Here is a 22,073-nt window from a genome sequence, read left to right on the forward strand (position 1 = left end):
TTCGTCTTTCTCCTGCTTACGCTTCTTCATCTTCGCTGTCTGAACTTGAGGAAACATCTTCGTCATCATCCTCATCGTCATCATCTTCTTCGCTATCATCTTCAAGACCTTCATCTTCATGATGACTGCTAGCACTACCACTATCTTCATCATCATCTTCTCCATTACTTGGATTAACAGCAGACCAATCCACATACCATTTACTCACAATCGCTTTTGATAAAGGTAAGACCAAAGGATCGAATGGGAAATAAGCTTCCAAATCCAAAAATTCTTGTTTTTGTCTGAAATTTCCAACAGCTGATGGTAACATACTTTGAGTTTTCGATTCATTGTTTGAGCTACTTACCGCTTGTAACATTCTTTCTCTTTTATTATGTTCAATAATTGAATAACAATAACATACATTCAATTTGGTAGCGATTTTGGCGAAGATATAAGCAACAGTTTCATCACAAAATTTCAAAGGATTAAATTTTGATAAGATAACTCGTTGAAAGAATTTATCTAAATCACATTCCCATTCTGAATCACCAGTATTGGAAGTTGGAATGGCATTGGTGGTGGTTGAAGTTGAAGTTGATGATTCATTGGTTTCAAAACTCTTGTATAATAATTTATGTCTGAAACAAAATATATAAATCAAAGCTTGGAAAGCAGCATAAAATAATTTAAATCGTTCCATCCCACCAACTTGTCTTGATGTATTAAATTCCATTAATGATGATAAATTCATACGATCTTGAGAATCAGCAATTTCATTCTCACGTTCAATGATATATTTATTAAGCCATCCAATTAAATAACTTACTATGAAAACAACTTGATGTCTTGATAAATTTTTAGCTCTGGCAATATAAGATGAGATATATTGCATTGATTTTAATCTTTTTTCCAACACTTCATTAGGATTGAATGCTACGTCAATCAACATGACTAAATATGAATCAGCCAATTCTGGTTGATATTGAGTAATATGGAATAAGATAAATTGTGTCAGTTTGGTGAAATGAGTTGGTAAGATATGGGATCTAAATAATGATGTGATGCTGTTAAATAAAGTTATACCACTTCCATTATCCAATTTTTCAACCGTGAAAGAATTAGATGTTTTTGTTAATAAAATATTTATAATTGAATCTAATTTTGACAGTAAAAGTTTAATATTAGTAGTTGAATTCATTGGATCTACAATGTATTCCATATCTTGTTCATTATCTTCATCTTCTTCATTGTTAACTTGATTAATTGTCACATCCGCAACACTATCACCTTCTTCAATATCTTCTTCGATATCTTCATTAAGTAATTCTTCAATTTCATCATCATCCAAATCATCTAATTCATTTTGTAATTCAACATCAAGTTTAATACAACATTCAATTATGAGTCTCCATGCACTATATTGAAGTTCAGGACAATAATCGATTAATGCCATTAAGTTATTAATATAATTGGTTAATTCTTTGGTTGATGAAGATAAATGATGAGGGAAATGTTTTTGTAAACCAGATGGAAAACTATTAATGCAGGTGGGTATATATCTTATGATTTTAGCTAAGATTTGATGATGATTTATAATGATTGATTGTTTTTCATTTTTAAAGGGATCGAAATTATTAAATTCATTTATTAATTTATTAATAACATCATGTAAATATTTTGGTAATGAAGATACCAAAACACTTAAGAAATGAGAATATAATTCAGTGAATGTTGAATATGCAAATGGATCATCGATTTGATTTATTTCCAACCATTTATAGTTTAAAATGGCAGAAATCAAATGTTGAGATGATTTATTATCTAATTTTGATATACTAGATATGGAATTATGAAGAACTATATTAAAATGTTTAAGAGGAAGAGCTTCTCTATGGGATATTGGTATATTGATTCTTTCTGTCAATGTATTTATCTGAATGGGATCGTTCTAGAATAAGAGGGATGGTTTGTTAGTACTTTTGAACTCCTTTATAATCATAAAATATACTATATCTCTTTTTTAAAAAAATATTTGATACTTACTTTATCAAGGGCATCGAAAGCTGATTTAACAAAGGTTTGATACATCTTTTCTGAAAAGGCATCTTTGTTGGTAGATTGATCATCTGTGATGGATGATTCACTTTTCATTCTTTTGGTCGGTATTCTTTCCAGTTGGGAACTAGATGAAGGGATAGATCGTTTTCTATCCAAAGGGGGTTCTTGTAAGGACATTATCATTTTTTTATTATGTTGGTATAGTGATTCAAACAGGAAATCATATAAAAACAGTTCAATGTGATACTTTGGTGGACTTTTGTATTGATGATCTTTGATGCCAGTTATCACTCTATTCTTCAAACTTGTATGGTTATATGGTTCCTTCTTCACCTGATGAAAAGTATCACATTACAAATTACTAAAATAGAGATGATTTAATTTTTTTTTCCTTTCTTCTCTTTGAGCCGCACTTTGAAAAATCTGAAAATAAAATGTCTCCTCTCCTCTAAATTTAGACGTGTATGTGGTGGTTACTTCCAATATATGAACAGTTTAACAGTATACAATTATGATATCTAGATGGGATAGCTTCTTGTTTGGATAGAGTACTCCTTGTTTACTTAATGAATATAATATATGAATCAATTTAGTGGTAATGATTCTTCTCTATTGTTAGTTGTAGTGACGCAATAAACAGTTCAAAATTGGAGACCAAAAAAAGAAAATGAAATATTGATAACTGTAAAGGATATATTAAACACATATCCAATCAATCAATTGAAGGTCAATCACAATGAGCACCATTGAATCCATTCTAATACATCCCATAGCGTTACTCAATATCTCTGCCAACACATCATTGGATTCAGGATCCCGCTTTGGTGTATTACTTGGGAGATATAGTTCAAGCAAAGTAGTCATTTATACATCATTTGAAATTCTATTTTTCAAACCACATCAAATCGATGTGGAATATAACTTGAAACGTTATACTCAATTCAAGGTGGTATTGCCTGAATATTCGTTTATTGGTATATATCATATAAAGGGTGATAGTTTATCAATTGATGATTCTACCACTTCAGTTCTTACTCAATTAGCAGAATTATTATTGGGAGACAATCAATTAGAAGTACCATTAGTATCTATTACTTATGATTCACACGCTTTGAATAATGGAAAATCATTCCAAGGATATCTTGGAATCAATCCTATTAAAACTGGTATCATTAGTAGTGAAAGTGAATTCATTGCCACTTCCACTGTTGCAAAATTTAAAGATTATAGAAGTGTGATTCAAAAGGGGTCAAATGATGATGATGAGGATTCAAATTTAGTAGGTAATTACGTTGCTGTGAATGATGGATTAATCTCTACCGTCGATCATCTTCAAGATAGAATAGCAAGAATTATTAATTTCGTTGCATCAGCCAGAAATCAATCCTTATCTCAAGATGAAAAATTAAAGTTAATTGATATCAATAATAGTGTGGTTTATCTTTCAAATAAATTAAATTCATTTAAACAAAATAAATCCATAAATAATAATACCCTTGAAGGTTTACAAGTATCTCAATTAAGTTTAATAACTGAACAAATTGTTGCTTTAGATCATTTGAAAACGCAAATAAATAAAACTATTATACGATATGCATTAAATAGCTAGGTTAGGTTAGGTCAAATAATGAAGATATGATTATAATAATATACATAATTAAGTAATAAAACTAAAAATTAACAATAAATTGCAAAAAAAATGATAGTGACTCCAACGCGGTTCGAACGCGTGCATCTTTACGATAGCAGAACTTGAGTCTGCCGCCTTAACCACTCGGCCATAGAGCCTACTAACTTCAAAGAAAATTTTGAATGTTGATGACAATAAGTTAGTTTGTTAGTCACGTGATCACATTCAAAATTAATTTAACTACTCTATAAGATAATATAATTGACTTAAATACTGTTAAACTTATTCATAAACATCCAATTTATAGATTCAGCTGATTAATTCGTAAAAGGAATCAATTTTGAAAGAGAAATAAGAAAGTGAATTATATTGGTAGCGCTGAGATTTTTGATGTCTATGATCAGTTAATTAACGTTATCCAAACAATATTGTACATAACAGTATTGAACTAATTGGTTTGTGATATTGATTAAAATACTAATAAATATATGTTTGGGTAGTTAAATGAAGAATTGGGTCATTAATCTCTGGTATTTTTAGGTAACCTTCTTCCTGAAATATTGAAAGAATTTGCAGAAAAATGCAATTAATTTTTAATATTCAAACGTAAATTTAATTATAGAAGAAATTTGCAAGAAGATACAATTTCTAATTATTTAAATATTCTCAAATAGTTTTTACTTCGCTATTACTTAATGATTGAATGGAACTGGAAGTTATATTATGGTTTCCGTTTGTATCCTAAATTCTACAAAACTGATACAAATATGAGATTAGCTTATCAACTACACCAAAACACACGAAAGTACTAGAACGTCATTAGTAATATATATGCTTGATTTTATGATTACAAAATCATGTATTAAAGCAACTGTATGATATACTTAGTTTAATGTTTATTCCAAGATTATCTAACTAAATTGAATTCATATAGTAAACACTAGGACCTAAATCAAGTTAACTCAATTGACATAAAAATCCTTTTGGGTATACATCCAGATGGTACTGATACTACTAACGACCAAAGGACCAGCAAATCCCTTTCCAAGTTTACAAGTTTTATAAACGAGCCATTCACTTATAAAATGAAGACCAGCGACTAAGAATGAAAATTGGACCAATTCATAAATTTGCTTATTTTGTAAATAATAAGCACCATAGAATCTAACAATCGACGTGATTAAAGTCCAGGTACCGAATGTTCTAGCACTTAAACCCGTAACTTGAGGAACTTTATGATTAGCTTTATTAGCTTCATTTTCATAAACTCTTTTTGTCAATTGCAAATCTTTGGATTGATAGGTTTGAAGGGAGTTAAAGATTGATACTACCGATATGAAAAGTAACCAGTATGGTAAGTTACCACCTTGAGGGGTAGTATTGGGTAAGATTGATTGGAATAAAGGAATCATTGCCATGGATATGATTCTTTGTTGATATGATGTAAATCAATAATAAAGTGGTGGTTAATTTATTTATAAATGAATTTTTCGTTGCGATCGTATAAAAATAAAAACAAAAATACGGGTACCTATTTTTTTGGCGATTTAAACCATTACACCTGAATATTTTTAAAAGTTTTTCATTATACGTTAAAATATTTAATTAATAAAAGTTTCAGATAACTAAATGTAAATAAAAATTGTAAAATTCAAATTTAATAAGAAAAAAAAAGTAAAGAGAGTTAACAAAAAAGATCTCTTGGTATATATGAGGTAACCATAACATAACTGTAATAAAAAAAACATACTAAGGATGATAAAATAATAATAATCAAATTAAAACAAAAACTGTGAGTGTAGGAGACAACTAAAAAGACAAATTTTAAAAACTGATATGATTGAAACATGAAAGTGAGTTAAGAACATGACGATGGTGATGATATTTACTTAACAGCAACGGTTGATCCACCTTTGGTAGGATCTTGTTGTTTTAAAACATCAACTGCAGGACCCAATAATCTTTGGAATCCAGATTTACCTAATGTTGCAACCACTACAGTATCTAAAGCTTCAACTGTAGCTTGTCTAGGTAAATCATTTAATAATGCAATTTCACCAAAGTAATCTCCCTTTGATAATTTCTTAATATTACCATTTTTAGTATTATGAACTTGACAACTTCCACTTTCAATAAGATAAAAGTTTTCACCTTGTTCTCCTTCGGTAACTATTTTATCACCTTTATGATAAATTTCAGTACTTAAAGCATCAGCCAATTTAGATCTTTCTTGATGAGATAAAGCTTTAAGAACTTCAACATCCTTTAAAAAGTCTTCATACATCAATCTTCTGTTAAATGTACCCTCTAATAAGATACGACGGAAAGTTAAACGATCCAATGCCCAACATGATACATCAGTTGCAGCAATGGCAGTAGCAGCTCTTGGAGAATTATACATTAAAGCTAATTCACCAAATGAAGAGCCTTCATGACTAGTATTAACTTTAGAACCATCAACATAAAAATCAACAGTACCAGATTCAATAATATAAAAGAAATCACCTTCATCACCTTGTTTAATGATTTCAGTATCTTTAACAAATGATTTACTTGATAAAGCAGCAATTACTATCTTTTTTGAACTATCATCTAGTTGTTTAAAGAGGAAATTTGATGCTAAACTCTTTGATAAAGCAGCCTTTTGAGTTGAACTTAAATTGTTAACAGGAGGTTTCCAAGATTCAGATTTGAATTTATCAGGATTTAAAGCTTCAGCAGATACAGAAACTCTTCTATTAGCATTAAACGCAATAGGGATTTTGTTAGATGGAAGGGGGAATTTAGGGGCAGCTGTGGTTGATGAAGTTGTAGATGGCTGTTTAGAAGTAATAGCTGATGGATCATTTGGATCTAAATCTTGAACTTGAGATGAACTTGAAGGAGTTTTAACATCAAAATCATTTTTGAATATGCCACCTTTTGATGCAACAGCAGGTTCATCTTCATTTTCTTCTGCAATTGGACCATGAGGATCATCACTATGAATCAGATGAGGATCATTAACACCAAAAGGAGATTTAAAACTTGGTTGCCTTACATCACCATTTCCAGTATTAGGGAATAAATCAATTCCAGCATCTTTAGCCTTAGCTTGTTGTAACCATAATTGTGATCTTTGACTTTGTAATTTTGTATTAAAATAGTTGGCACAGAATTGTAAGATATCATTAGGATTTTTGGCAGCAATTTCCTTCTGTAATTTATTCAATTCATCCGTTATAAATGGTTGTGCCATGGTGAATGTGATGATATGAGAGTTATGATGGGATGAGTGTCTTTCAACTATACGATTACAAATGAAGTTGATTGAGGTAATTAAACTTGATCAATTGGATATAGATTGTAAATGGATTGACCTTTTTATTGTTGATGCGATAAAGATTACCAATAACAGAGTTTGAAAGAAAGGGGGACGGGGACGGGAGGGAACAAGTTACAACTTAAACCTTAAATGAGTGAGAATAAGTGAAATTGATTTGATTTGATTGGATTAGATTCGATTACGATTGATTGAATCAGATGCGATAGAATGGTCTTGCTAATTGATTAATGTTGCCTTTTTGATTCAACACTGAATTTATCCATAAATTGAGTTGAAGATGTATTTTTAATTTTAAAAGGGGAGAAAATGATTGTTGAACCAACCCATAGGGAAAAAAGGGTGAAATTGTAAGGGAGATAATACGACATTTTTTTGGTAATGGTAATGATGTCGGACAAGACATCATCGCCTGAATTCAACCTGTAAAAGAAGGTTTTAAATCTTTCGATTCTTTTACTGGTTACTGGCACGTTACAAATGCAACGTGACCAAAAAAATAAAATCCCAAACGGCGGCAAACAAGAATGACAATTTTAAAAAATGGACACGTCAATGAAAGAATTTTCTAAGAGTTTCTACTAGATATTGTATGCAGGCCCCACCTAATTGTTATTTTTTTTCAACGTAATTTTTGCGTTGTCATTTACAAAGTAAGTGAAATATTTCTGGGAAATATAAAGACCAGATTTACCTTCTGATTAAATCAATTCAATCCTTTATAAACCTTCAAAGTTTTTAGGATTTTTATCTGGTATTAAGTTCTTCAAGACACAATTCAATCAATCGATTTCATTTAATAGAACTTTGTATCTCCTACAGAAGTTAAATCAATAGAAATTTTGTGTTAAGCGTGTATTATTAAGTTATTTCCCCCCCTCAAACCCAGAAAGAAAGAGTTTTGTATAATTAAAGGAATCAACTAGTCATGGTCAAATTCATGAGAGGTTCATCCCAATGGGTGCCAAGCGTATGTCTTCTTTACGTACTTATAGGTCTCGTACTACCATTACTCTTTGCTAAGAGTCCAGTAGCTCTTGCTGCTGCTTCTGATGATGATTCAACTGAAAGTTATGGTACTGTTATTGGTATTGATTTAGGTACTACTTATTCATGTGTGGGTGTTATGAAAAATGGTAAGGTTGAAATCTTAGCTAATGATCAAGGTAATAGAATTACTCCATCATATGTTGCCTTTACTGAAGATGAAAGATTAATTGGTGATGCTGCTAAAAATCAAGCTGCTTCCAATACTGAAAATACTATTTTTGATATTAAAAGATTAATAGGTTTAAAATATAATGATAAAACTGTTCAAAAAGAAATTAAACATTTACCATTTGCCATTGATAAAAGAGATGGTAAACCAGTGGTTAAAATTGATTTTAAAGGTGAATCAAAAACTTTTTCACCTGAAGAAATTTCTGGTATGATTTTAGGTAAAATGAAATCAATTGCTGAAGAATATTTAGGTAAAAAAGTTACTCATGCTGTTGTTACTGTTCCAGCTTATTTTAATGATGCTCAAAGACAAGCTACTAAAGATGCTGGTACCATTGCTGGTCTTAATGTTTTAAGAATTGTTAATGAACCAACTGCTGCTGCCATTGCTTATGGGTTAGATAAAACTGATGGTGAAAAACAAATCATTGTTTATGATTTAGGTGGTGGTACTTTTGATGTTTCTTTATTATCTATTGAAGGTGGAGTTTTTGAAGTTTTAGCAACTGCTGGTGATACTCATTTAGGTGGTGAAGATTTTGATTTTAAATTAGTTAGACATTTCACTAAACTTTTTAATAAGAAACATGGTGTTGATATTTCTAATAATGCAAGAGCCATTGCTAAATTAAAGAGAGAAGCTGAAAAAGCCAAGAGAACTCTTTCATCTCAAATGAGTGCCAGAGTTGAAATTGATTCATTCTTTGATGGTATTGATTTCTCTGAAACTATTTCAAGAGCTAAATTTGAAGAATTAAATATTGATTCATTTAAAAAGACTTTAACTCCAGTTGAAAGAGTTTTAAAAGATGCTGGTGTTAAAAAATCTGAAATTGATGATATTGTTTTAGTTGGTGGTTCTACTAGAATTCCAAAAGTTCAAGAATTATTGGAAAAATATTTCGATGGTAAAAAAGCTTCTAAAGGTATTAATCCAGATGAAGCTGTTGCTTATGGTGCTGCTGTTCAAGCTGGTGTTTTATCTGGTGAAGAAGGGGTTGATGATATTGTTTTATTAGATGTTAATCCTTTAACTTTAGGTATTGAAACCACTGGTGGTGTTATGACTACTTTAATTAATAGAAATACTGCTATTCCAACTAAAAAATCTCAAATTTTCTCAACTGCTGCTGATAATCAACCAACTGTTTTAATTCAAGTTTATGAAGGTGAAAGAGCTTTAGCTAAAGATAATAATAGATTAGGTAAATTTGAATTAACTGGTATTCCACCATCACCAAGAGGAGTTCCACAAATTGAAGTTACTTTTTCATTAGATGCTAATGGTATTTTAAAGGTTGAAGCTACTGATAAAGGAACTGGTAAATCTGAATCTATTACTATTACTAATGATAAAGGTAGATTAACTAAAGAAGATATTGATAGAATGGTTGAAGAAGCTGAAAAATATGCTCAAGAAGATGCCGAAATTAAGGCTAAGATTGAAGCAAGAAATTCTTTAGAAAATTATGCTCATTTATTAAAGGGACAATTAAGTGATACTACTGAAACTGGTTTAGGTAGTAAATTAGATGAAGAAGATAAAGAAACTTTAGATGATGCAGTTAAAGAAACTTTGGAATTTATTGAAGATAATTATGATAGTGCAAGTGCTGAAGAATTTGAAGAACAAAAACAAAAATTAATTGATATTGCTAATCCAATTACTGCCAAATTATATGGTGGAGCAGGTGGAGCTGGAGGTGATGGAGCTCAATTTGGTGATGATGATTCAGATGATGATTTTGGTCATGATGAATTATAATCTAAATTTCGAAGATTCCAATTAATTAATCCAATTAATTATTTCAAAGAAAGATTAATAATTAATTCTAATGTATTTATGGGTACTTGTTATTTGTACAATTAAAATATAGTTTTTGATTATTTATATATAAATTAAGTATAAATATAAATTAATAATAATAATAAAAAAAAAAAAACCAGAAGTAGTTGAATTAGTGTAAAGATTAATCTATAACTACTTTTGATCGATTATAGTATATACTTACGAATTTGTGGATGTTGAAAATTTTTATTTTTTAATATAAATATTTTTTCAAAAATAAAAAATAAAAAAAAAAGAAGAAAATATAATTTAATTTATTTATATTATATAATTTAATTTATTTATATTATATTTATCTTAACAAAATAATTGTGTTCTAGAAGTATCATGAGTTAAATACATAAGTACGCTCATACCTCTCAGAATACCAAGCAAAGATATGTGTCTCCAAATAGTAGATTAATTATAAGGTTAAGGCACCATATCTTTATTTAGTTTTTCTCGTTATCTTTCATAATTTGATTTGAGAGGTAGACCTCGTGGGACGAGGTTAAACTTTTTAGACAATATGAAATGCGAACAATATCCTCTAATTAAGTCTATTGTTTTAGATATCACATTTCAAACAAAAACAAAGTTCATTTGACAAAGATTTCGCAATCTTAACTATGGTTTGCAGTTCCTATCATTCATTGATTAATTGTCCATGAATTGAACTTGATTCACTTGATCAGTTAAGTTAACCTCTTAACATGTCAATTCTTTCGAAGTGTGTGAAAAAAATAAAAAATAAAAAATAAAAAAAATAAAAAAATAAAATGGATACATCAAAGGTGGCTTTTCACCATCAAATTGGGTTAAATATAATAATTAATATATCCCTCCCCTTTTCAATACGGTACTGAATTATTCATAGTGTGATTAAGTGTAAGTAAGTAAGTAAGTAAGTGAACTTGGTAAGTGTGTGTCTTTGTGTGTGTTGTGAATTCCCATTTCTGTTTTGGTTCTTTGTTCCCTTTTTTAGGGAGTTGTATGAATTCAGTATTTTTATATTTATTTTTAACTTATCAATTACTTTTGGAATAGGAATTTTAATTGGACGTGTATCTACGCCTAAGGCAGATATTTATTATAAACCTAATCAAAATTAAAAATCAAAATTTGATTTTAATTTGTAAACACTGCTCTTTCATTAGATCTTAATTCATTATCTGATTTGTACTAAATCTTCCCCTACTTCACAAACTCATTATGATTAAGCTAGTACCTAAGATGAAGACTAACAGACTTCTACTTTTTGCCTTTGTAGTAGTCTGGTTCATTGCCTTCAACTTTTATTTATACAGTTATCATTCTGAAACCATATCTGATGGTATTTCAAGTATAATCGATACCACTCAACAACAATTTCAATCATTTAAAGGTTCAAATTCAAATTCAAATTCAAATTCAAATTCAAATTATGATTCATTTGATAAACAAGATAAAGCCAAAGCAGGTTATAAACCTTTAAATACTTCCATATTAGATACTAGTCCTTTAAAACTTTATATCGAACAATATTTAGATGATAAAAGAAATATCGATCCTATATTTTCTACTAATTATGAAACTTTATTCACCGCCAATGATGATAATTTAAATACTAATCCTGATTTTTATACGTTTTTATCAAAATTAGATTTTAATGATCGTTGTCAATTATATTTTGAAAATTTATTTGAAAATAATCAAAATTGGTATTTAAATCCAAATGAAAGAGCTCCTGCCTACAGATTTAATTTCGATTATGAAAATTGGACTAATGATAATAAAAAGGAATTACAAGAACATTTTAATGAAGATAATGGTCATAATAAAAATGATCAAATAAAAGATCAAGATGCATTTAAGAAATATGTTGATGAAAAATATCATGAATTTGCTGATCCAATTTATGAACATGAACAAAAAATGGCTGATGCTTTAAGTCATTTAAGAATCTTTAATAAATGTTATTTAACTTCAAATGAAGTTCATCAACAAAATACCCTTAAGAACTTTATTACTGAACAAAAACATTTTGCAAAATCAATGTTAACCTTAGAACATCAAGACTTAAAACATAAAGTAAGTTCAACCAAGAATGATAAAAGATCCATCAAACTTGATCCAAAAACAGATTGTTCTAATTTAGAAGAACGTTTATATCCATGGTTATCGAATCATTATCCCGTATATGAAAAATGGACCAGTGAAATCGTATTACATCCTCCAACTTTCCAAAATTCAAATGCTCGTAAAAATAATCCATCTTCAGAATCTCAATATGGGTCATGTTTCTTAAATAAATTCAGAAAATCCTTAAGTGGGAAAGGTATTGTCTTAACTATTGGTGATCAACATGTTGAAGATACTCTTCATTTAATTGCGTTATTAAGAGCTCATCATAATACCTTACCTATTCAAATTGTTTATTATGATAATCTTTCCGGTCATTCTAAATCAAAAATTGTTAGGGCAGCTAGAGAAATCATGAGAGATTTACCCGAATCATTTGAAGCAGTTAGAGATAAATTCTCGATAGATTATGATGCTGGATTACCTCAACAAGAAATTTATTTCGTTAATACTTATAGTGTGATTCATGAAAATTACAAGCTGAAATTCTCAGGATATGGTAATAAATTATTAGCTACTCTTTTCAATTCATTTGAAGAATTCTTATTGATCGATGCTGATACTGTATTATTAAAGAGTCCAGATTGGTTCTTTGCTAATAGTAAATATACTAAATCAGGAGCTTTCTTCTATAGGGATAGAACAGCAGTTCCAAAGAGACCTGAAGCTGATGCAAGATTCATTAAAAAAATGTCTCCTTCAAAACTTGATGCTATTTTATTTGATTTCCCTTTACTTACTTCTCATACTTATGAATTACAAGCTATGAATGGATTATTCCATGAAATGGAATCAGGAGTGGTTGTCATTGATAAAACCAAACATTTCAATTCGATCTTATTATTACCTCAATTGAATTTCATGGATGCATTTAAAGATAGAAGTCATGGTGAAAAGGAATTATTTTGGTTTTCATTTGTAATTAATGGAGATGAAGGATTTATCTTTAATAAATATCATGCAGCTGCTGCTGGTAGAATTGGAGAACCAAGAGTTGTCAATGGTGGTTTAATCCGTAATGCTCAAGAAGTATGTTCTGCTCATCCTGCTCATGTTGATGATGAAACCGATGAAATTGTATGGATTAATTCAGGTTTCCATTTCTGTGGTCAATATAGTGTAGTTGATTATCAACACGATTTAGATGCTCAAGATGGAAGATTAAAACCAGGTATAACTACCGTTGAACAAATCAAGGCTTATTATTATAATCCACTTCAAATTGAAGCTATGATTATTCCCCCATTTACAGAACCAGGTAATATGAGACTTGAAAATGGGGAAGGCGAACCTATTGAAGGATGGGAAATGATTCATGATTTATGCCATGAATACATTTGGTGTGCTTATAGTACTATTGGAGGTAAAGGTAATCGTCAAACTGGTACCATTATAAATGTTGATGAAGATACCCAAAAGTTAATCCGATATTATGGGGATATCTGGGTTGGAGCAGAATAAATAAATAAATAAATTATCTAATATATTAATAGAGATTTCATATATGTTAATCAAATCAAAAAAATCATTAATTGTGTAGTAGTTAAAGTAGATAAAAGGGGCTTTAAATGGGTATACTATGATTCCGCCGCTTAATCTTGCCAATTTTTCTTGGCTCGCTTCGATCAATGCAAACGGTTGACAAGAAAAAACTGTGGAAGAATACTAACTGTCCTGTTATCCACACCGTAGTTATGATCAGATACTTGTCATTTTAGATGTATATGTATCTCTCGCTATATATACAGCAATAATTGACAGAGGTAAGGTAAAAATTATGTGGAATAATATTTAGGGCTTTTAAGTAGCGTAGATCTCACAATTACTCGTGGGTGTTGTCGCTATGCTCTTCGTTGCCCAAATTTGTTAATTTCAGTTTCATCTACTACCACATACTCCTTAAATCCACTGTATTATGTATGTATCGTTTAGTCTAACTAATTTCAGTTTAGTTGTATATAGGTTCATAGATGTTAGATTTACCCGGTGGATGAATAAATAAATAAATATATAAATTTTGTGCTTAATAAATCTCTAGCAGTAATAGCAAGTAAAGAAAAGCAGGAGGGGGATTTTGCTGTGATAAATACAGGGATTAGTAAATAGTTTTAATTTACAGATGAAACCTTACACATGAATGAAATTAATTTCTTCGTATTAGTTCTGGGTTAAACTTCTATCATATTACCAAGATAATTTACATAAGTGGACCAGAAAAACAAACAAACAAACAAACAACCAAGGAAGTAAATAACCCCAGAGTTTCTTTACACAACCATTCACATATTTCTCTCGACACTTTTACTCTTAGTTCTTAGCATTGGCATATATCGAATACTTATAGATAGCAACTTTATCTCTTTACAAAGAGTAATATTTAAACTTTCCCGTTTGTGACAGATTTTTTTTTCTTTTTTTATTTTTTTTCGTACAATTATTTTTTAACTGTATTTTTCAACTGTTTTCTGTAAGTTAATTTTTGTGGATGTAATGGCTTAAGAAAGATAGGAGCTTCAATTTATTATTATTTATCAATCCTGAATTCGCTGTTAGAGATATATCATTTGAACAGGTGTATAGTTTATGTCTGGAATGGGATTTTGTAAAATATAAGGCGTTATCTATCACAATTTTCGACTTTCGATGTGTCTTCTTTTCTCTTCTCTTTCTCTTTCTATTTCTTATTCGTAACTATCTCCATAGGTTGGTGTGAAGTTGTCATCTCCTTGAAAGCATGCTGAGGCTTAGTTCCAAGATCAAATCTAATAGAGTTGTCATTTATGTGGCGGCTGGGATCTGGATAATAGCGTTCAATATTTACTTATATTTTTATCATTCTCAAACCATATCAGATACCATCGTTAGTATTATAGATAATACCACTCAACAACAAGTCAATGATAATGATGAGACATCTACATATGATTCGTTTGATAAGTTCGATAACCAAGATGACAAAGGTTATAAACCTTTGAATACTTCGATATTGGATTCAAGTCCCTTACGACTTTATACTCAACAATATTTAGATGATAAACGAAATATTGAACCAATATTCTCATCAAATTATGAAACTATGTTTAATAAAATTGAACAAGAAGATGAGTTTTATGGATTATTATCTAATTTAAATTTCAATGATCGATGTCAATTATATTTCGAGAATTTATTTCAAAAAAATCAAAATTGGTTTATAAATCCCAATGAAAGATTTCCAGGGTATGCTAATAAATTTGATTATGAAAGTTGGATTCATGATCATGATCGTGAATTACGAATACAGTTCAATAAAGATAATGACCGAGATAAATTTGATAAAATCGAAGATCAAGTTGTATTTAAAACATTTGTCGATGAAAAATATCATGAATATGCTGATCCCATCTATGAACAAGAACAAAAAATGGTGGATTATTTAAGTCATTTAAGAATCTTTAATAAGTGTTATCTATCATCAAATTTCATCAGCCAACAAAATACTATTAAAACTTTCATTACTGAACAAAAACATTTCGCTAAATCAATGATATCCTTAGAACAACAAGAATCAAACCATAACAACATCAACGAAAAAGAAAAAAGATCGATCGAACTCGATGTAACCAAGGATTGTTCTAATTTAGAAGCACGTCTCTACCCATGGCTATCCAATCATTTCCCGGTATTTGAAAAATGGACAGGGGAAACTATATTACATCCTCCAACTTTTCAAAATTCAAATGCTCAAAAATCACATCCATCATCTACAACATCATATGGGTCATGTTTCTTAAATAAATTTAAAAAATCCTTAAGTGGGAAGGGTATAGTACTTACCATAGGGGACCAACACGTCGATGATACCGTTCATTTAATTGCGTTATTAAGAGCTCTTCAAAATACTTTACCTATTCAAATTGTTTATTATGATAATCTTTCGGGTCATTCCAAATCAAGAATCGTAAGAGCTGCCAGAGAAGTCATGAAAGTATTACCGGAATCATTCAAAGAAGTCAGTGATAAGTTCCCCATTATGTATGATCGTGGCTTACCTGAACAAGAAGTTTATTTCGTTAATACGTATAGTGTAGTTCATGAGAATTATAAACTGAAATTCGATGGATATGGGAATAAATTTTTAGCCACCCTTTTCAATTCATTTGAAGAATTCATCTTAATCGATGCCGACACTGTTTTATTAAAGAATCCTGAATGGTTCTTTAATCATGATAAATTTATCAAATCAGGTACATTTTTCTTCAGAGATAGAACTGCTGTACATACTCGACCTGAAACTGATACCAGATTCCTTAAAAAAATGTCACCTTCAACACTTGATGCCATAATGTTTGATATTCCACTTATCACGTCTCATTCGATGGATTTACCAGGTATGAATGGATTATTCCATGAGATGGAATCAGGAGTTGTGGTGATTGATAAAACTCGTCATTTCAATTCAATTTTATTATTACCTCAATTGAATTTCATGGATGCATTCACTGAAAAGAGTCATGGAGATAAGGAATTATTTTGGTTTTCATTTATAATTAATGGTGATGAACAATTCATGTTTAATGGTTATGCAGCAGGAGCGCTTGGAAGAATAAGTGATCCAAGAGTAGTTAATGGAGATAGAATTCGTAAAGCTCAACAATTATGTTCAGCTCATCCGGGTCATGTCGATGATGAAAGTGATGAATTAATCTGGTTTAATTCGGGATTCCATTTTTGTCTGAAATATAAAGATATCGATTATAGACATGATTTACATGAACAAGATGGAAGATATAAACCAGGTATAACTACCATTGAAGAGATGAAAACATATTATTTCGATCCCATTGATATTGAAGCCGTCATCATCCCACCTTTTGAAAACCTGGGTCATATGAGGTTGGATAATAGTGAAGGAGAACCTCATGAAGGATGGGAATTATCTCATGGATTATGTAGTTCATATCTTTGGTGTGCTTATAGTTCGATTGGAGGTAAAGATAATCGTCAATTAGGTACAGTTATAACCATTGATGAAGAAAGTAAGAAATTATTCAGATACTATGGAGATGTATGGGTAGGAAACTATTGATTTTCGTTTCCTTTTCGGTTTCCCAAAGTGTAATTTTATAGATGTAAAAAGTTAAGTATTTATAAATTCAAAATTAATATATTTTAAGTAATTGAGTTTCGCAGTCATATTTTGAACCTGCATGTACTAAAAAAAAAATAGAGTTAGAGCGATGCGGCTTTTGTGTCATTTCTTGAAAACAATACAGTTTTGAACAATAGCCATGGTTTGGACAATAACTTATAGAATCTAACGAATTTAACTAAACGGTTTACGAAAATTTATAGGTTGATATAATGACATAATATAGATTATTTTAACTCTTATTAGTGTATATATGTTTATAATTGTGATCTTAATTAAAGATTTGTTTAATAAAGGGTGTTGAGTATCACGCGTAATGTGAAGTATCTCGCAGTATCGTTCATTATCCCACATGGTAACACGTCTCTTCGTATAATGAATTAAGAAGTTGAGACATGAAGGAAGGAAAGAGGGGAGATGATTACGGTTAGGGTAAAGAAATTTTATTATATTGAGTGTTATGAGGCGTTTATAAATTGAGGCAATTTCATTCATTAATTTATTCATTCATCAGTTTATTAATATCTCCAATAGTTTATTTATAATCTGTCAGATATATCACACTGATTATATAATCTCAATGAGTTGTAGATTCTATTCTGATTCAATTTAAACCAACCTTTCCTAGTTCCTTTATAGAAGAACCAATATATATATATATATATATATATAAATTAGACACTCCTCTCGCTGCTCGGTTAGAACTTTTAGCGATCACAAGATGGTTAACTATGTATGTACCAACTAATTTTATATATGGAGGCTTATATAGATATCAAAGGTATGATAGATTGATAGTTGAGTTACGATATAGATACTACTAAGACAAGGTAGATATTATGAGTTGTGAATGTTACTGGAGTTAATTCTTCTCATTTAAACGTTATCTGTCGTTTCGCCAATCCATATGTTTGTGGGGAGCAGGGAAAAGCTATATAGATATCCATAAAATATTTTCCAAGATCACCATTAAGAAAATCATTTTGTTAAATTTTTCTTGTAAACAGATGATACTTCATTAGTATCTGACTAATGAAAGGTTATTTATCCTATCATTGGCAATGCGATGAGAAAGTAACACAGACCAATTGTAACTGTAATATAATCCCGATTTATCTTGGCTAATTATAAAGGACAAGACTAATTTATTTTTGTTACCAAAAATGCAACCCATTCGCTAAAAAAACAAAAAAACCACAGATAGGAAAGAGTTAATATCGACAAGAATAAAACAAGTACAGGACAAAGTATCCTTAATGGCTATCATATTGGGATAAGTAAAGTGAATAAATGGGGCATTAGAAACAAAAAACAATAAAACAAATAAATAAATATAAAACACGAACAAGAAAAAATATAGGATCAAATGATAAGTAGCACATAAATAACTATTTAAATTAAGTGTGTATTTCATCATCATGTCATTGTTTATGAATGAATGAATGATTGGATGTAGATATGTATGTATGTAGATAAAATGGAAATCCTTTCATTTTTTTACAAATGGCGATTTTAAGTTTAAACATTTAGACTTAAAGAAACATTTTATGATTTACCATGATAGATAGATAACCCTAAATCATTTAAGTAAATGAAGATAATGATGAGGGCTGATGAGATAACTGAAGGTTTGATTTATTTATTTGAATTTTCCTAAATCGTCAATCCAATCCAATCATAAAAATATTATTATTATTATTATTATTCCATAGTGTCTGGTTGCTATCTAACTATGGGCTATACACGTTTTCGAATCGTGTGTGTGCTAATTATGTAAACTGTAAAAATTAATTTAATTTTGTGTAAGATGCTAAAAAAAGAAACGAACCAAAAAAAAAAAATTAATTTGGGCGGGTTTGGTTTGCTCCCAATTTTTAAAAATCATAGCCCTTTCAAGTGTAATTGATGTTGTAATAGAGTTTTCATAGTAGATTTCGTATTATTTGTAACGGTGTCTGTTTGTGTGTTTTATTTGGTTATATCGACATTTATTTTAATATATAGTATACGGCCCCTTTTCTTTTCTTATTTTTTGGCTTTGATATCGTGTTTAACTATTATAGATTGTTTCTCTTATTTCTTCTTCTTCTTCTTCTTCTTCTTCTTCTTCTTGTTCTTTTTCCTTCCTTCCTTCACTCTTTCAATCTTCTTCAAGTCAAATATCCCTCGAGAATGTTCAATATTAAATATAAATTGAAAGGAAATAGACTTCTAGCTTATGTCGGGGTGGGAGTTTGGATCTTAGCTTTAAATGTTTATTTATATTGTTATCATTTAGAAACTATATCTGATGGGATTGAAACTATAATCGATACCACCAATCAACATCTTCAATCATTTAATAAAGGTAATAATGATGAATCCTCCACTTCAGATTCAACTTATGATGCCTTTGATCAACAAGATCAACCAAATTCAGGTTATAAACCTTTAAATACTTCTATTTTATCAACCACTCCTTTTAAACTTTATATCGAACAATATTTAGAAGATAAAAGAAACATCGATCCCATCTTTTCATCTAATTATGAAACTATGTTTAATATCAATGATGATAATTTAAATACTAATCCTGATTTTTATAAATTCTTATCAACTTTAGATTTTAATGATCGTTGTCAATTATATTTTGAAAATTTATTTGATCATAATCAAAATTGGTTTATAAATCCTAATGAAAGAGCTCAAGCTCATCGATTTAATTTTGATTTCGATACATTTTTAAATGATAAACGTCGTGAATTACAAGAACATTTTAATGAAGATAATGGTAAAAATAAAAATGAACAAATTGATGATCAAAATGCTTTTAATAAGTATGTTGATGAAAAATATCATGAATATGCTGATTCAATTTATCAACAAGAACAAACCATGGTTGATAGTTTAAGTCATTTAAGAATCTTTAATAAATGTTATTTAACTTCCAATGACATAAGTCAACAAAATACCATTAAAAATTTCATTGCTGAACAAAAACATTTTGGTAAATCAATGTTAGTTTTAGAAAAGCAAGATTTAAAACATAAAACAACTAAAGCATCAAATAACAAAAATAAGAAAAGATCGATCAAAATTGATCCTACTAAAGATTGTTCCAATTTAGAAGAACGTTTATACCCATGGTTATCCAATCATTATCCAATCTTTGAAAAATGGACAGGAGCTGTCGAATTACATCCTCCAGTTTTCAAAAATTCAAATGCTCGTAAAACAAATCCATCAACGGAATCTCATTATGGATCATGTTTCTTAAATAAATTCAGAAAATCCTTAAGTGGGAAAGGTATAGTCCTTACTATTGGGGACCAACACGTTGATGATACCGTTCATTTAATTACCTTATTAAGAGCTCTTCAAAATACTTTACCTATTCAAATTGTTTATTATGATAATCTTTCGGGTCATTCCAAATCAAGAATCGTAAGAGCTGCTAGAGAAGAAATGAGAGATTTACCTGAATCTTTCGAACAAGTAAGAGATCAATTTTCTAATGATTATGATCGTGGATTACCTAAACAAGAAGTTTATTTCGTTAATACTTATAGTGTAATTCATGATAATTATAAACTGAGATTCGAACATTGGGGGAATAAATTATTAGCTACCGTATTCAATACATTTGAAGAATTCTTATTAATTGATGCTGATACAATTTTATTAAAGAATCCAGAATGGTTCTTTTCTAATAGTAAATACAGTAAATCTGGTGCTTTCTTCTTTAGAGATAGAACTACTATCCCAACTAGACCTGATGCTGATGCAAGATTCATTAAAAAAATGTCTCCATCCAAACTTGATGCTATTATGTTTGATTTCCCCTTAATAACCGACCATACCCTTGAATTAGAATCTATGCATGGTTTATTCCACTTTATGGAAGCAGGAGCAGTCACTATTGATAAGACTCGTCATTTCACCTCGATTTTATTATTACCCCAATTAAATTTCATGGAATCATTTAGACTTTTAAGTCATGGTGAAAAAGAATTATTTTGGCTTTCATTTGTTGTTAATGGTGATGAAGGATTTACATTTAATAAGAATTTTGCCGCTGCTGCTGGTAAAAAAAGTGCTCCAAAAGTTGTCAACGGTAGAATCCGTCAAGCTAAAGAAGTTTGTTCAGCACATCCTGCCCATGTTGATGATGAAACCAGTGAATTAGTATGGTTTAACTCTGGTTTCCATTTCTGTGGGAAATATGCAGATATCGATTATACTCATGATATTGAAGAACAAAATGGAAGATATAAAGAAGGATTAGATTCAATTGATCTGTTAAAAGCTTATTATTATGAACCACTTGACATTGATACTATTATTATTCCTCCCTTTGTAGATTCTCAAAAAATGTATGTTGGTAATAATGAAGGTGAACCTCCAAGAGGATGGGAAATGATTCATGAATTATGTAATCAATATCTTTGGTGTGCTTATAATACTATTGGGGGTGCAGATAAACGTCAAGAAGGGTCACTTATAAGTGTTGATGAAGAAAGTCAAAAATTATTTAGATACTATGGTGATATTTGGGTTGGAGTTGAGTAATTGAGGAGGGGTAATTCATTTTAGTTAGTCATATATGTATATTAATTTATTCAATTATTTACTTTAATCATATTATTTTATTATTATACAATATAAAATTGTCATTTTCATAATCAATTATTTTTAGCAGCAAGAATTTAAAATTAATAGTGTGTAAAATGATGATGGTGACTCTATCCGAGAGTTCGGAATAACTTAAATTGGTCAAGATGATATAAAAATGAGGAGG

At 29.7% G+C, this 22,073-nt stretch overlaps 8 protein-coding genes and 1 non-coding gene across 9 annotated transcripts; 5 read left to right on the forward strand and 4 right to left on the reverse strand. All coding sequences in view use genetic code 12, as the record gives it.

Annotated features, from left to right (window-relative positions):
- Window positions 1-16: 16 nt before the first annotated feature.
- Window positions 17-2,220, reverse strand: RRN3 (rDNA-binding RNA polymerase I transcriptional factor; the record flags this gene model as incomplete). Its single annotated transcript, XM_064907707.1, has 2 exons — window positions 17-1,918; window positions 2,029-2,220. The coding sequence occupies 2 exons, from the start codon at window positions 2,218-2,220 to the stop codon at window positions 17-19; spliced, it is 2,094 nt and encodes a 697-aa protein (XP_064764429.1).
- A 559-nt stretch (window positions 2,221-2,779) lies between these two features.
- Window positions 2,780-3,652, forward strand: DFJ63DRAFT_332587 (uncharacterized protein; the record flags this gene model as incomplete). The annotated part of the gene is made up of 1 exon (XM_064907708.1): window positions 2,780-3,652. The coding sequence occupies one exon, from the start codon at window positions 2,780-2,782 to the stop codon at window positions 3,650-3,652; it is 873 nt and encodes a 290-aa protein (XP_064764430.1).
- Window positions 3,653-3,749: 97 nt separating this feature from the next.
- DFJ63DRAFT_t29 lies at window positions 3,750-3,831 on the reverse strand. The gene has a single exon. It is a non-coding gene; the product is annotated as a tRNA-Leu (tRNA).
- Window positions 3,832-4,635: 804 nt separating this feature from the next.
- On the reverse strand, window positions 4,636-5,085 carry ERG28 (Erg28p; the record flags this gene model as incomplete). The annotated part of the gene is made up of 1 exon (XM_064904717.1): window positions 4,636-5,085. The coding sequence occupies one exon, from the start codon at window positions 5,083-5,085 to the stop codon at window positions 4,636-4,638; it is 450 nt and encodes a 149-aa protein (XP_064764431.1).
- Window positions 5,086-5,558: 473 nt separating this feature from the next.
- Window positions 5,559-6,911, reverse strand: BCY1 (cAMP-dependent protein kinase regulatory subunit; the record flags this gene model as incomplete). The annotated part of the gene is made up of 1 exon (XM_064907709.1): window positions 5,559-6,911. One exon carries the CDS (start codon window positions 6,909-6,911, stop codon window positions 5,559-5,561), a length of 1,353 nt encoding a protein of 450 aa, XP_064764432.1.
- Window positions 6,912-7,935: 1,024 nt separating this feature from the next.
- KAR2 (Hsp70 family ATPase) lies at window positions 7,936-9,981 on the forward strand (the record flags this gene model as incomplete). Its single annotated transcript, XM_064905563.1, has 1 exon — window positions 7,936-9,981. One exon carries the CDS (start codon window positions 7,936-7,938, stop codon window positions 9,979-9,981), a length of 2,046 nt encoding a protein of 681 aa, XP_064764433.1.
- A 1,275-nt stretch (window positions 9,982-11,256) lies between these two features.
- Window positions 11,257-13,626, forward strand: DFJ63DRAFT_310260 (alpha-mannosyltransferase; the record flags this gene model as incomplete). The annotated part of the gene is made up of 1 exon (XM_064905564.1): window positions 11,257-13,626. One exon carries the CDS (start codon window positions 11,257-11,259, stop codon window positions 13,624-13,626), a length of 2,370 nt encoding a protein of 789 aa, XP_064764434.1.
- A 1,273-nt stretch (window positions 13,627-14,899) lies between these two features.
- DFJ63DRAFT_310261 (alpha-mannosyltransferase) lies at window positions 14,900-17,233 on the forward strand (the record flags this gene model as incomplete). Its single annotated transcript, XM_064905565.1, has 1 exon — window positions 14,900-17,233. One exon carries the CDS (start codon window positions 14,900-14,902, stop codon window positions 17,231-17,233), a length of 2,334 nt encoding a protein of 777 aa, XP_064764435.1.
- Window positions 17,234-19,468: 2,235 nt separating this feature from the next.
- On the forward strand, window positions 19,469-21,844 carry DFJ63DRAFT_332593 (alpha-mannosyltransferase; the record flags this gene model as incomplete). Its single annotated transcript, XM_064907710.1, has 1 exon — window positions 19,469-21,844. One exon carries the CDS (start codon window positions 19,469-19,471, stop codon window positions 21,842-21,844), a length of 2,376 nt encoding a protein of 791 aa, XP_064764436.1.
- Between the last annotated feature and the right edge of the window lie 229 nt (window positions 21,845-22,073).

This window comes from Scheffersomyces coipomensis (genome assembly GCF_036884675.1).
Source record: "Scheffersomyces coipomensis strain NRRL Y-17651 chromosome Unknown DFJ63scaffold_1, whole genome shotgun sequence".
NCBI classification, from domain to species: domain Eukaryota; kingdom Fungi; phylum Ascomycota; class Pichiomycetes; order Serinales; family Debaryomycetaceae; genus Scheffersomyces; species Scheffersomyces coipomensis.